Source organism: Lissotriton helveticus, chromosome 3_1 (assembly GCF_964261635.1).
Source record: "Lissotriton helveticus chromosome 3_1, aLisHel1.1, whole genome shotgun sequence".
NCBI classification, from domain to species: domain Eukaryota; kingdom Metazoa; phylum Chordata; class Amphibia; order Caudata; family Salamandridae; genus Lissotriton; species Lissotriton helveticus.
The window spans coordinates 2097017846-2097033094 of record NC_136061.1 but is presented as its reverse complement, the minus strand read 5'-3'; the positions used below and the strand labels follow the sequence as shown (position 1 = coordinate 2097033094).

Genomic DNA, 15249 nt, shown 5'->3' with positions numbered 1-15249 from the left:
TGGACAACGGGGAGGCGGGTGTGTCAGTGAGGAATCCACAGGCAGATATTGTATCTACCAGAAAAAGCGTTACGGATGGTAAGTAACTTGTTCTTCTGATAGATACATCTGCCGTGTGGATTCCTCACCTTGTGAATAGAGTCCCACAGCAGTCCCCACTCCCGGAGGAGGGTGTCCACTCTTCTAGACCAGGAAATCCTGGAGGACAGAGCGTGCAAAGTGACCGTCCCTCCTCACCTCGGAATCCAAGCAGTAATGCTTTGCGAAAGTGTGGAGCGAAGAACAAGTTGCCGCTCTACAAATATCTTCTACAGGCACACCTCTAGCCAATGCTGAGGTTGAAGACTTAGCTCTAGTCGAATGAGCCCTTATACCCTCTGGTGGTTCCTTACCGGCCAAAGAGTAGCAGATCTTAATACAGAGGACGATCCATCTTGACAAAGTCTTCTTATGGACCGCTCTTCCTCTCTTGCAGCCAGCAAAGCCAATGAAGAGCTGGTCATCCACTCGACAGTCTTCAGTCCTGTCCAGTTAAAAAGACACCGCCCTCTTGGGGTCAAGACGGTGTAATCTCTCCTCCTCCTTGGAAGGGTGTGGGGGAGGATAAAAGGTAGGAAGGGTAATGGATTGACCAAGGTGTTAAGGAGTCACCACCTTTGGCAGAAAAGCAGCCCTGGTCCCAAGAACCATTCGATCAGCATGAATGGTCAAGAAAGGGGGCTTGTGACTAAGAGCTTGAAGCTCACTTACCCTCCTTGCCGAGGTTATTGCAACGAGGAAAACCGTTTAGAAAGTCAGAAGCCTCATAGGACATTTGTGAAGAGGCTCAAAAGGAGCACCCATCAAAAATGTCAAAACAAGATTTAAGTCCCACTGAGGCACAATAAAGGGAGTAGGAGGGAACTTATTTGTGAGGCCCTTCAAAAACCTTAAAACTACAGGAGATTTAAAAAGAGGGCTGGTCAGGCAAACAGATAAAAGCCGACAGCGCAGAAAGATAACCCTTCACCGTGGCAACAGCAAGACCCTGCTGTGCCAGAGAAAGGGCAAACTGGAGAACATCAGATAAATGGGCCCTCAAAGGGTCTAAAGACTTCTCCCTACACCAAGTAACAAATTTCGACCACCTATAAGAATAGATGGACTTAGTGGAGTCACGCCTGGCTGACAAGATGACATCCACTACATCAGGCAGGAGAGAAAAAGAACTCAGGTTGCCCCGTTCAATCTCCAGGCATGAAGGTGTAAGGTCTGGAGGTGGGGGTGTAGAACCTGCCCCTCCATCTGGGAGAGGAGATCTGCCCTGTGAGGGAGACGGAGCGGCGGGTGAGAGGAGAGGTGGAGAAGGTCTGAGTACCACACCCTTCTTGGCCAATCCAGGGCGATCAATATAACTTGGGCCCGTTCTTGGCGAATCTTCCTCAGAACCCGAGGAATCAAAGGTATGGGAGGAAACGCGTAAAGGAGTTGCGAGTTCCAACTCAACTGAAACGCGTCCCCCAAGGCTCCTTGCATCGGATACTGGAGACTGCAGAATGACAGGCAGTGAGCATTCTCGTGAGTGGCGAACAGGTCCACCCGAGGAGTCCCCCACATCTGAAAGATGACGTGAACTACCTCTGGATGGAGCCTCCACTCGTGGTCGACAGAGAACTGCCGACTGAGAATATCTGCACGAACGTTCTGAACTCCGGCCAGATGATTTGCCATCAGACAAATCTGATGGTCCTGAACCCAGGACCAGAGACGCAGAGCCTCTCTGCAGAGACTGCGACCCCACACCTCCCTGCTTGTTGATGTACCACATCGCAGTCGTGTTGTCCGTCAGGACCTGAACCGGCTGACCGCGAAGGGAAGGGAGGAAGGCCTTGAGCGCCAGACGTATCGCCCGCAATTCAAGAAGGTTGATGTGAAGCAACCTTTCCTCTGGAGACCAAAGACCCTTGACCTCCAGGTCCCCCAGATGAGCACCCCACCCGAGAGTGGACGCATCCGTTATCACTGTGGCCACCGATGGAGGAAGCTGAAAAGGCTTTCCTTGTGACAGATTGCCTTCCACGCTCCACCAAGACAGATCGGCTGCAGCTTCTCTGGAGATCTTCACCGACTCCCTGAGATCTCCGTTGTGCTGATACCACTGCCTGCGGAGGCACCACTGGAGTGCCCTCATATGCCAGCGTGCATGGTTGACCAACAGAATACAAGAAGCCATCAGACCGAGCAGGGAAGAACCTTCAGGACTGGAACGACCGCTCCATTGTAGAACAGAGGAATCATTTCCTGTATGTCGCGAATCCTTTGAGGAGGAGGGAATGCACGACACAGTAGTGTCCAGAACCGCACCTATGAACAGGTTGCGCTGTGAGGGCCCCAGGTGAGACTTGGGTACATTTATCGAAAAACCCAACCTGTGCAACAACTGAGTTGTCTCTTGCAGATGATGGAGCACCTTCTCCAGCGACTCCGCTTTGATCGTGCCAGTCGTCTAGATACGGAAACACACGTATCCCCGTTCTCCTGAGATGAGCTGCCACCACTGCCATCACCTTGGTGAAAACTCGAGGTGCAGTAGTAAGACCAAACGGAAGGACCACAAACTGGTAGTGTTGTGACCAAACCGTAAAACGGAAATACTTTCTGTGCGACTTCAAGATGGGAATATGAAAATACGCATCCTGCAAGTCGATCGACACCATCCAGTCTTCTTCCAGCAGCGCTTGAAGTACCTGTGCAAGAGTGAGCATCTTGAACTTTTCCTGTTTCAGGTAAAGGTTAAAAATCCTGAGGTCCAGGATTGGCCGAAGCCTGCCATCCTTCTTGGGGACCAGGAAATACCGGGAGTAGCACCCTTGACCCCTTTCCTGCTCTGGAACCACCTCTATCGCACCTTTTCGGAACAGTGCCAGGACTTCTTCCTGCAGGAGAAACAGGTGGTCCTCCGAACAATAACCCTGACAAGGAGGGTAATTTGGGGGAAACTCCCGAAAAGGAAGAGCATACCCATTCTCTACAAGATTGAGAACCCAAAGATCCGATGTTATTAATTCCCAATCTTGTAGAAAATGTGTAAGCCGCCCCCCACTGGGACCACATGATCCGGAATGGCAGATCTAGGGCTGCTTTGCTGCGTTGGCAGGGGGCTGGGAAGGGGAGGAGGAAGAGGAGGAGGAAGCTTGACGACCTCTAGGGCGGGATTTTTGCCTGCCTCTGTACGATTTGTACAGCGTATTTTGCTGTTGTTGTGGCTGTTGCTGAGATGGTCTGTAAGAACGAAAGGAAGATCTGCCAAACCCTCTGAAGAGTCTTCCAGTAGTACCCCTGGACTGAAGACCCAAAGATTTCGCAGTGGCTCTACTGTCTTTAAAACGTTCCAAGGCAGTATCAGCCTTCTTGCCAAACAATCCTGAGCCATCAAAAGGCAAGTCCATCAAAACAGACTGAACGTCTGCAGAGAACTCCGATGTTTTAAGCCAGGCAGCCCTCCTAGTGGCCACGGAAGAGCCCATGACCCTCGCCACCGAATCAGCAGTGTCCAGACCACTCTGAATCACCTTCCTCGCACCCGCTGAGTGTCCGATATCACATCCTGAAAATCTTTTCTCTCCTCCTCAGGGATTTTCGGAACTTACTGCTTGACAGAATCCATCAAGGCATGAATATACCTCCCCATCAGACAAGTTGCGTTGGTTGACTTAAGCGCCATACTGGCTGAGGAGAAGACCTTCTTGGCAGTTTGATCCTGCTTCCTGGATTCTTTATCCCCAGGAACCTGCGGAAAAGCCCCAGCAGACCTCTTCGAGCAGGCCGCCTGCACAACGTAACTCTCAGGCGGGAGTGTTGACAAAAATTCAGGGTCACCTGGAGCAACTCTGTACCTCCTCGCCACTGTCCTAGAAACTGCAGGAGCAGACAAAGGCTTCTTCCAGACCTCATAGATGGGCTCAGCTAATGCATCATTGAAGGGTTACATAGGTTCAATAATAGAGGAGGGTGAAAGAACCTCAGTTAAAATATTTGGCTTATAATCAGCAGTGGGCAGAGTAATGTTCAATAAACTCGCTGCTTTTTTAATAACAGTGTGATAAGGAACCACATCTTTCGAAGGTACATTTGACACTGAAGCCAAATCCCACTCAGGAGACAGTTCAAGCCCACTGGCCTCACCCAGGTCCTCAAAAGGATCTTCAGACTCCTGTAACTCTCCTTCCTCAAGATCTGCATACCGATACTGTTCTTCCTCCAGAAGTCTCTGGGCTTCTCTCCGTGACCTTTCCTTCACGATAGAAGCCGAAGGATCCGGAATCGACTCCGACGGGGTCGGGGCCGGCGTCGAACCCGAAGTCGGATGAGGTCGTTTCACCCGAGGCAGAGTAGAGTCCTGCTTCGGAGTCGTAGGCACCGGCGTCTATGGAATCGGCGTCGACGGAGTCGCCGTCGTACGCTTCGGCATCGATGGCACAGGAGGTGCTGGAAAATGCCAATGCGGTGGTATAGCCGGCATAAAAGGCATGAAGGGCGCAGGGGCATAAGCCTGGGGAACACCCAAGTTAAAAGCCATAGGACCCGTGGGACCAACAGGTGCACCAGACGGGAACATTGCCCTGGAATAAACTCCAAACATGGCGTTCAGGAACTGAGATGGATCCTGACCTGGAGCTGGAAAATCTGGATATGGTCCCCTGGGTTGTTCCCGAGGAGGCGGAGTCGACACGACGTCGACCTCTTCATCGAGTCCAGGAACCAGGGTCGACGAACCCGCAGGCACCCGAACCTCGACCTTATCAGCCCCCCGCTCCTCACCTTCATCCTCCTGACCAGAAGGATTGAATGGAACTGGAGAATGGACCTGCTTCGGAGACTCGGGAGAATTCGGACGTGAAGCCTCACCAACAGAGTCATGATCCTTCGACTCCGAAATCTCCACTTCCTTACTAAGAAGCTTGACCTGGGACTTCGGCCTCGAGCTAGAGTCCTTTCCTGAGTGATGACGTGACTCATGGCTCCTCTTCTTGTGTTTTTTCCTCGAAGACTTTGAAGCATGAGCTGAAGACGATTCCGATCGCGACCTCGATCGAGACCTTGACCGTCGAGATCGAGACTTCGAAGCCTTTTTAACTTTCTTATTTTTCAGTTTTGCTACGAGGAGTTTAGTCTCCCTCTCTCGTAAGGCCTTCGGGGTCATCTTACAGCAAGGGCAATCCTCGACGTCATGGTCGGAACTCAGGCACCAGACACAGCATTCATGTGGGTCGGTAATAGACATTGTCTTGCCACATTCACCGCAAGCCTTAAAACCAGTCTTCTTCGTCGACATCTCGAAGAAAATAGAGATAGACACAGTAATAATAGAATAATAGTAACAAAGTTACTGTGAAGCTACAGTACGATCCCAGAAAACCGCTAGCGTCTACGACGCGGAAAAAAGGGAACTGATGTCATCACGCCGGCGTGGGCCTATTATAGGCGTCGGTGACGTCAGCGGAGTTGCGAGCGGTGCCGTGCCTCTATGACGTCCAAGTCCACGTCGTCGCGAAGCTACAAAAAGAATTTCCGAATGTTGCTGACGCAAGGGGATATTCACAAGGTGAGGAATCCACACGGCAGATGTATCTATCAGAAATCAATACAGTCTGATTTTTCTTCTCTGGCTCTTAATGTTCTGGAGAGGTTTTATTGGGTTTTTTTGTTTCTTCAAGTGTCTGCATGAACAAGGAGGAAGATCTTCTGGAAGACAGTGGATACAGACCCTGTGTGGATCCGTTGAGCCATCACCTTTCCACAGATTGGGCACTTCATGAAAAGTAAAAGCATTTTGACTGAAAAATCACCATTTTTATTCAGAAAAAAGGGTGTTAAATTACTCTAATCCTAAAAGGATAGAGTAAAAACCTGAAAACAAGTTTTAAATCAATCTTTTTTAGATATTTGCCGATAAAGACAGAGCTCAGTGCCCCGGGAATCTGTTTCCAGGAGCCAGAATAATGAACTGACCTTTCACTTGTGGGGCATGATGGGATACTGATGGTAAGGTTCTTAAAGGCACAGTGGCAATTGCATTAGCTCACATGTATGCAAATGTTTTCCCAGGGGCAAAAAGTTTGGTCTGTGGTGTGATCGATGCCGCATTGAAGCCAGCAGGGTGGCTTTTGAGGTGGCATGGGTAGAAAAGGTAGGAGTAGGGGAAGGTAAAGCATGCACTGGCTGAATTTCACAATGTGAAAACAGAAAACCTGGATAAATCCCGGGTCCTGCTCAAACTGTGTGAGCTTAGGCAATTATTATATTTCATTTTCCCTCCTTTTACTTCACAATCATATATAAGAGGACCTCCAAATACACGACTTCAGGATTTGTGCTGTACAAAACCTGCTGTGTTTGATGAAAATAAACTTTATGGTTGCTTCTGTATAACAGCAACCCAGGCTGCCCACAGGGTGCACATTACTGACTTGCCTCTTAGTTCACAACTGTCATTGTTGTCAGGGTGGGTGGAAGGATGAATATTTCTGAAATCATGTTTGAAAACTTTCACTTTTCAAACCTACATCTCAATGTACTGATATAACCTGATGTACGAAGGTGAAACGGTTCAGAAGGTTAATTAAATACACTTAATTTATTTTATCATATTGCACACGTTTGCAGAGAGATTCAAAGAACATTTAAAGAAATGCTTGCCCGCTTAACATCTTTAAGTTTAATGGAGGCGATTAAACCGCATCCCAGTGCTTCTTCGAACAAGAGGGCCGCATGTAAAGGGCAGAAGGGCCACATGCAGTCCACGGGCCATACTTTGAGCATCACTGCATTAGATTAATGTATTATTTGTAGCCTATTGGCTAATTCTGTTCATCTTTTTTTTCCTTTTAAAGAAACTCTTTCAAAGGTTTGCTATGTTCAACTATACTCTATGCTGACTTATGAAAGTAAATGTTTTATTTTTTTAACATGAAAATAAAATTAGGACGTTTGTTTATAGGCTACAATTGTGAGGACATGTTTTTGATTGATGTAGGTCTACATACATGCATTTCATAAGTGATCCAGGATCCCTGCGCGTGACTATTCAGTGCTTACGACTATTGAGGAGAATCCCCTGGAAGACAATAGTTATAATTTATGATACTCTGTTATAACTAGTCCTTCGAGACAGAAATATAACTAAACTATTGGTAAGTATCTTGCAGCCCAGAGACAGAAGTGCAAGTGGTTTCTAAAACAAGTTTAATCCAGATGTCAGAGCAGTGAGTTCAGTGCACAACCCCATCAATGAAAGCCCCAAGCCCCAATCCGCCCCCCATCCTCATCATACCCAACTTCCTACTTTTTCATGTAGCTTGTGGCAATTCTATGGTTTAATTCTTTTTATTGAACAATGCAGAAAATAAGCTTGCATAAAAGGGGCCACACAGCCCAGAGATATCAATAACTGCATTGATGTAACAAGGGAAAGGGAGAGAGGGAAAGGGAGAGAGGGAAAGGGAGAGGGAAAGGGAGAGAGGGAAAGGGAGAGGGAGAGAGGGAAAGGGAGAGAGGGAGAGAGGGAAAGGGAGAGAGGGTAGAGGGAGAGAGGGTAGAGGGGTAGAGGGTAGAGGGGGAGAGGGTAGAGGGAGAGAGGGTAGAGGGAGAGAGGGTAGAGGGAGAGAGGGTAGAGGGGTAGAGGGTAGAGGGGTAGAGGGTAGAGGGGTAGAGGGTAGAGGGGTAGAGGGTAGAGGGAGAGAGGGTAGAGGGAGAGAGGGTAGAGGGAGAGAGGGTAGAGGGAGAGAGGGTAGAGGGAGAGAGGGTAGAGGGAGAGAGGGTAGAGGGAGAGAGGGTAGAGGGAGAGAGGGTAGAGGGAGAGAGGGTAGAGGGAGAGAGGGTAGAGGGAGGGAGGGAGGGTAAGAAGAGAGGGGGAGGACGGAGGGGATAGAGGGGAGGGAGAGAGAGGAGAGCAGGAAGAGGGGGAGATGGGGAGAGGGAGAAAAAGAAAAGTGAAATCTTAACATCTTTTTGTGATTTGTAATAAAGCTTGAAAACAGCTTGAAACATTGAAAGAACATATTTAAACCAGTGATGCTGTGGTGGTGCTGAGTGATGCTAAAAAAATAGCTGTTGAATGTTTATATTCATGTAGCTAGCTACCAAATATTTCCTGAAGTGGTTTGCTTCCTATTCCACGAGACTCAATACCCAGCCTTGGAGAACAGGGAAATCACTCCTTATAGAAGCATTCCACCCTTGTGAGTTCCTGAAAAGTATGTATCTTTTGTCTACATGTAAACTCAGCAGGGTTGGCAGAAGATGGCTGAGGGAAGGCAGGAGAAGCCATGTAAAGGCAGAAAGGACTGAAATCTTCTATTTAACAACTGACTTGAATTTATTGATGGCACATCTACTTTGTCAAAAGTCTGATACCCACTGAACAATGTTGTAAGGATAGTTGAATGGAATAATAGAATACTCCAGCTTTACTGGGACCTCTATGTGTAAGCCAGTCTGACAAGCAAACATGTTGAATCAATACACACAACGTACAGAAAACCAATAGTTGAAGGAAAGCATAGTGTATATGTCCTGCAAGTCATTTAAAAACATCACAAATGTCTACAAAAGAAAGAAATTTAAAAAAAACTCATTGCTTTAACTACGAAAGTAGATTTTCTTACTGCTTCAAGTGTTTTGCCTCTGGATCCAGTCATATATATCGAAAAAGCTTCACGTTTCTCAGTAGGTATTTGCAGCCTATTCCAAAGTTCTACGATTCTAGAGCGTAGTTGTGAACAAACAGCCTCATTTTGAGTTTTTCTATCCTCTAACTAAAAAGATGAAAAAATTATTAAAAAAAGCAAAACTTTTAGTAACACAAATGTACAGATACAGTGAATATCAAGCTTCATAACGGTTGACAAAAGGTCTAAATAACAAAGGTAAGTTCTTACCTGCAGCAGGAGCAGCTTAACGGAAGCTATATTTTCTGTTGAAAGGCAAAATGACTCCACATTGTCACATACAACATCATGTTCAAAACTAGAGTCAGGAATGTGGTCCAATTCTTCCATGCACAAAATAATTTGGTTTTTTGTGTTTACAAATTCTGCTCTACGACGATCCTGTGCAATGAAAAAAAATCAAGACTATGCTAAGACTGAAAACAAATAGTTCCAAAGAAACAGAGTCAATATTTGTAGACGGTCAGAAAATACCATGGTACAACAGGAGAAAACAACTACAACAATTTTATAAACAAAATTGCCCCAGAGGAAATGCTGGAGAAGCACTGGTGGAACAAGACTGCTAAATGATGAACAAGACTGCTAAATGATAACCAAGGCGCCCCAGATGATTAAAAGGTGCAAGTACTCATTAGTAGGGGCTCGCAAAGTAGTAAGACAACATTTAAAGTTATACTCCATTCAAAACATTGACCAGAATGTTTTGTCTCTTATGTAAGGCACGTGTGAAACTAGAACACTCCCTAACAGAGGAAACTAACAAAACGCTGCACTACTGCAAAAGGTATAATGAGAAGGGAGCTGAGGCACAGTGTATTCTCACATTCAAATTAAAGACCTTGTGAACACTTAATCACATACAAACAACATAATCCAATGATGGTATGATTCTGTGAAACTCAGGACATAGAGGGCATTTCAGCCTTCTAAACCAACCAATCTCCCTTTTAGAAGTTCGAACAGCCATGCAGGAGACACCACAAAACAAGGCTCCAGGCCCAGTTAGCTTTTCCATGTCATTGTATACACATTTAAAGATATTCTAGCTGAACCCATGGCAAGGGTGTTTAATTACATTGATGAGATCCAAAAGGTAACATATACCATGATTATGTGATTACAGTCATCCTGAGACAAGGCAAAGACTCCTTGCTATGCAGCTCTGCTCAATTCATAGCGCTTTTAAACAATGTAAACTTATTTACAAAGATTTTTGTTGCAAGGTTGACCTCAGTCTGGTCAGATATTTCACTTTTCATTCAGGATTAATCTGAGGGCAGCAAATATATGACAATACAAGACTGGCAATGAATTTCTTTGACCTGGCTACCAGAAATAAAATCTTGTTGGTTCTTCTCACTTGATGCGGCGACGGCCCCATATAGGGATGATTGGCAATTCACTAAGTAAAAAATAAAAAAAATAAACTGTCCAAGTCTATTAAGGCAAATTACACGAGCCGTATAGAGCTCAAATAAAAATCAACTGAGAACAATCACATGGGGAACGAAACAGGGATAACCATTGTCACCTTTGTTTGCGTTCTTGTCTTGGATCTGCTCATTTATAAGATTAACAATTACATACCTATACATGGAATGAGAAATAAAAGGTAGCACAATTAATCTTGTTCTCTTTGGTGATGACATCCTGCCCTGCTAAAGGTCACAACAGTCTTTCCTGCCCCTTAGAAACCTTAGAGTGTCAGAATCAGCCACATGGAGTCTTCAGGCGGTGTAGCAATCCAACAAAGATTAAGAGCCAACATCAAAAAATAAAGTTACTCACTTAGAATCCTAGTTCTCTTCATCATAGACGTAAGCAAAGAATTCTGAGGCATGTAAAATAGAAGGTGAGGGTACAGTAGCTTGAGCCCTGTACCCCTAATGTCCAAGCCGATTCTCAGACATTGCAAGTGTAGTAAAGCCATAAAGAGTATATGGTCTGGTAATTGGCCATTACAAACTTCACAGCTCCATATTGGCTTTACTAATAACTGGGAAGTTTGGGGGCAAACTTCTCAGCACATTAAACCTACATGGATGCCAGTGTGGGATTTAATGTAAAATGCACTTGGAGGGCATATTATAGATGACCCCTGAAACTACTAGCCCTGCTGTGATTCCTGAATGGCTGCTCGCCATTTGCCACCACCCAGGGGCGTAAAAAAAGGCCCCCGCAGCCCCAGCATTGCGGGGGGGACCCTGGGCTCGAGGGGCCCCATCAGCACACAGAAGTCACTGCATTGGTTTCTTGGACTGTACTGAATGAAATAGCATTTGTTAAATAAAACAACGTTTTTTTTCCAAACTAAAACTCGAAATCATGCAGTAGATTGTATCACCAGTAGTCAGAGCAGAGACGTAGACGTAGTTTCAATGTTACGCCACAGCGCGCAGGCTCCAGTCCAAGAACGCCCACCCGAACTCCCAGAGTAGTCAAGAGGCTCCTGCAGGTAAAGACACAGAAAAGTGCAAGAAACTCGAGCTCAACAGACAAGGCAGGAGAAGCGACAAGCGAGCACGGGATGAGAGGCCCAGCTGTTGTGCCCCGGCCAGTGTCGAGCGGAGATAGAGCCAGTTTGTTACGATAGACCGGAAGATAAATCCCTCTGTTTATATTAACGGACTCGGTTGTTGACGTTATTTATTCCAAACGTCATGAGACGTGAGTGGCTGTTTGCGATTTATCTGGGCACACGATCCCCTACTCCATCCATCACTAAACCCATGACTGCAAACCTCGCTCTCCAGACTCCTCCCCTCTTCCAGACATCACTGTATTTGACTTTTTGTATTATTTGTATAATATTCATTGTACTTTATTTATCCTTGTTGTATAGCTTCTCACATCCCCCAGGTACAGTACCCGTCTGCTACCCTGTCCCACCTTCATCCCTTGATTCTCCGTAAGCCCTCCTTTGTACCAAGTTTTTATCGTTTATCGTGTGATATGATCCTGTATTACCCTACTGTATCTGTAAAGCGCTCTGATACCCTCACGGGTCATGTTCGCGCTCTATAAAACCTTAAAATAAAAATAAAAAAAAATCTCAAATGTAATGCCGGGAAGAGCACCGAATTTAAGAACCACGCTCCAGCGAATGAGAGGTAGGCAGATGCTTGCTTTTTTGTGTCTTTGTTTTTGCATAAAACAAGTAGGTCCCATATTGACTGATTCCAAAAAAAGCCCACCCCTTGCCTGTAACCTCAGTATTTACGACTGTGTGTTGAGTGTTCATTTGCTAAGCGCCACTAAGTCAAAGGACGCCTCAAGGCACTTGTTTCTCTCTCTGGGACTGCTCGTCTGCTGTTAGAGTAGGAACATGGGGACGCGCGGCAATGACAGGAGCACAGAGATAAAACATGTAGGCACAAAGCGGACTACTTCAGAGGTACACTGCCAAAGTGTCTTTGAACTGGGTAGTAGAGTTGCAGAGGTGAGGAGGGGGTAAAAGAGGAGGTGAAAACCGCAAACAACATGTACAAATCTTTGCAAACCAGAGTCACGCCAGCTTCTTTTTAAGCTGCCCATGACTCCAGCTAACATATAGCTATGAAAAAAAAAAAACTCATGACGAATTTGTCTTTTACGTGCATACGTCAGAAACTGCATTCACCTCCTTGGGCTTAGTCAGTCAGTCAAAAAGCTTTGTCGGTTAAAAACCATAAAAGCAGAGAATACATAAATTAAAGAGTTACAATTTTGCCACAGTAGGCAACATAGAAAGTGCATGCTTAGACAAAAAAACTAAAACAATATATAAAAGCATAAAAAGGTTTAAAACTGGTGGTTGGATATAAAACAGGCCATAGATGGGTTAAGTTACAGTTCTCAAGTAAATTGATGGGAGCTATAAAATCAATTAAAACAAGTTGGATTTTAATTTTAGCTCCTCTAGTACACCACATCGACAACAGGTATCTGGAGGTCGAAAACACAGTCAGAGCAGAAGAGTCATATTTCAGCAGTCTAAACACCTCTCTGAAATCCCTGGACTTACATAACTGTAGGATCCATTTGGCTCTGGCCTTGGAGTACAAGGGACAGAAGAGCAGAACATGTAGATCAGTCTCTTCAGCCTGTTCGCACACCGGGCATAAGCTTGGTACAAGTTGAGCCATAGACCACTTATTTGTTACAGCCCTCACGGGGAGAGAGCCATGCCTAAATTGGACATATAGTTTCTTCGCTAGTGGGGGCTGGATGTTGTCTAAGAACTTCTCAAAGTAGTACTTATCCTTGACTTCAAGAAAGCTACGGGTCAGCCTACCCAGAGATGGTTTCACTACCAACTGGTCCAGTCAGAATTGGTAAAGCGCTTTGGCCAGTGTTCTCCTGGGGGTCGAAGAGGAAGAAGGTTCCGGAGAGAGCCACAAATCTCCCCTCCCCAGTGCTGACATAGCTGTTTCACATGCTTAAGCCAAGGGATTTTCCCCACACCACTCAACGTCAATAGGTAGCTAAATTCCTCCCGGTAGCTAGAGAGCTCAGGTGTTGCCCAGAGCCTCCTCCAGTACTGAAGAGGGCGATTAGGGATGACTTCTTGTAGGGGGGCCACCCCCAGGTCGAGGCATAGAGGGATCAGGGGAGTGCTCTGTGGGAGTCTCATTAGGCGCCTGATGAAGCTATTCTCCGAAGTAGAGAGCATAGATGCGTTAGCATGGCCCAACTCCATAGAGCGCCCCCCCCCTCTCGCCTGTGCTTTATAAATTTCTAATGGCGGTCCCAGGATTTTGGACGAGCACTCGTTATGGACCTTGAGGATACCTCCAGCAGCTTGGGCCAGTTTCATGTTAGCCTTGGCTATATGGGTCCCCCATTCCATCTTATCATTCAGAGTTACCCCTAAGTACTCAAAAGTAGAAACTCTTTCGAGCGCTGTGCCATCCAAGTGGGGGAGGGGGCAATTGGACAATTTGGAGTTAAAGATCATAAATTTTGTTTTGGAGAGGTTAATCTCCAAATTTCTGAGTCTACAGAAGGAGTAAAAAGCCTCCAATGTCCGCTGAATGCCAGATGAGGATTTAGATATTAAAAGGGTGTCATCAGCGTACATTAGGGCTGGAATTTTACGGTATGCCAAACGAGGGGAGTCTAAGTCCCTTGCGCCCCAAAGGAGTTTAATCAAGCCATTTAGGAATAGGGAGAAGAGCGTAGGGGCCAACACGCACCCCTGCCTCACTACCTTTTCCACCGGGAATGCGGCTGAAAGCTCTCCTACCCTCCCAAACCTTACTCTTGCAAATGCACCCTGATGTAACAGTTTGAAAAGTTAAGCTGGGGCGCCCATTTCCAGTAAAACCGCCCATAGCTTCTCCCTCTGGACCAGGTCAAATGCAGATCGAAGATCTACAAAAATCAAATACAAAGTACCAGCCCCCATAGTGACCGTCTTCCAGTAGACCATCTGTAGTTTAAATAATTGGTCAATGGTGGAAACTTTAGCACGAAAGCCCCCTTGGAGGGGAGTCAGGATGAAGTGTTCGTCCATCCAACACTGCAACCTCGATAGTAGGATGCGGGCCATTAATTTCTGCAAGACGTCAATAAGACTGATGGGGCGGTAATTTAACGGGTCCAGAGGGGAAGCCTTTTTGTGGATGGGGATGATCTCAGCCCCCAACCAAGTTCGAGGGATTTCCATACCACAGATGATGGCGTTGAAGTAGAGGCAGAGATAGGGTACCCAAACCTTTCGCTCGCTCAGAAACAGGTCTCCTGGTATGCGATCCAAACCCAGGGCCTAGCCTGTCGCCAGACTTTTAAGGGCCACCTGGCTTTCCCACAGATTTACCGGATAGTAATCCGGATCTAGGGTAACCTGTGGGTATGATGCAATTATAGCTGGTTCTGTTGGGAGTGGGTTATTTGAGTACGCGAAGAGGGGCTTAAAATGCGCTATCCATACCTCTTTGCTCAAGTTAGGTGTTATAGCACACGCCCCCTCTGGCGAGCCAGATCTCACCAAGTTCCAGAACGCCCTGTAATCATGTGTGTCGAGTGCCTCTTTTATATTTTTCCATCTTCGGGGCTTCCATTCCAACTTAGACTCCGCAGTAATGCTTTTATAAAAGAGTCTAGCCCCTCTTATGCTCTCTACTGAGCCGGTTTTAACCTCACTAGCCAGTGCACGTTTTGCCTCCTTACATTGTTTGCTAAACCACTTCTCCTGGATTTTAGGTTGAGTCCTCCCATTGACTGGAGTGTAGAAATAGTCAGCTAGAGTGGTAATTAAATTGGTGTGGATGATCTCCAGTGCCCGGAAATTCAAAGAATTGTTGGTGGCCGGGAGCTTAAAGGCCTCAGCAAAAGAGAGGCGACTTGTTGGTAAAGCTTCGCTACTTTGTCTGGTGTCAGCACGAACTTGGCCCACCTAATGCGTCTACCGCCTGCCCCCGCAATGAGATTAGAATTAGTTTACAAGTTGGGCTCCCTCACTCCTGATTGACTACCGAGAGCAGTAGTTAATTCCAGAGACAGGAAATTGTGGTCGCTGTCCACCCTCTCTATAACAGTAAAGGACTTGATTTTGGAC

The 15249-nt window shown here is 46.3% G+C and overlaps 1 protein-coding gene across 4 annotated transcripts in view; it reads right to left on the bottom strand.

Moving 5' to 3' along the window:
• LOC144824137 (protein regulator of cytokinesis 1-like) overlaps positions 1-15249 on the bottom strand; it is a 619082-nt gene that overhangs the window by 436935 nt on the left and 166898 nt on the right. For all 4 annotated transcript variants that reach the window (XM_078683256.1, XM_078683257.1, XM_078683258.1 and 1 more), the window contains exons 5-6: positions 8919-9089; positions 8646-8795 (exon numbers count right to left, since the gene is read on the bottom strand). In XM_078683256.1, the coding sequence (XP_078539382.1) occupies positions 8646-8795; positions 8919-9089 (321 nt within the window). The remainder of the gene's footprint in view (positions 1-8645; positions 8796-8918; positions 9090-15249) is intronic.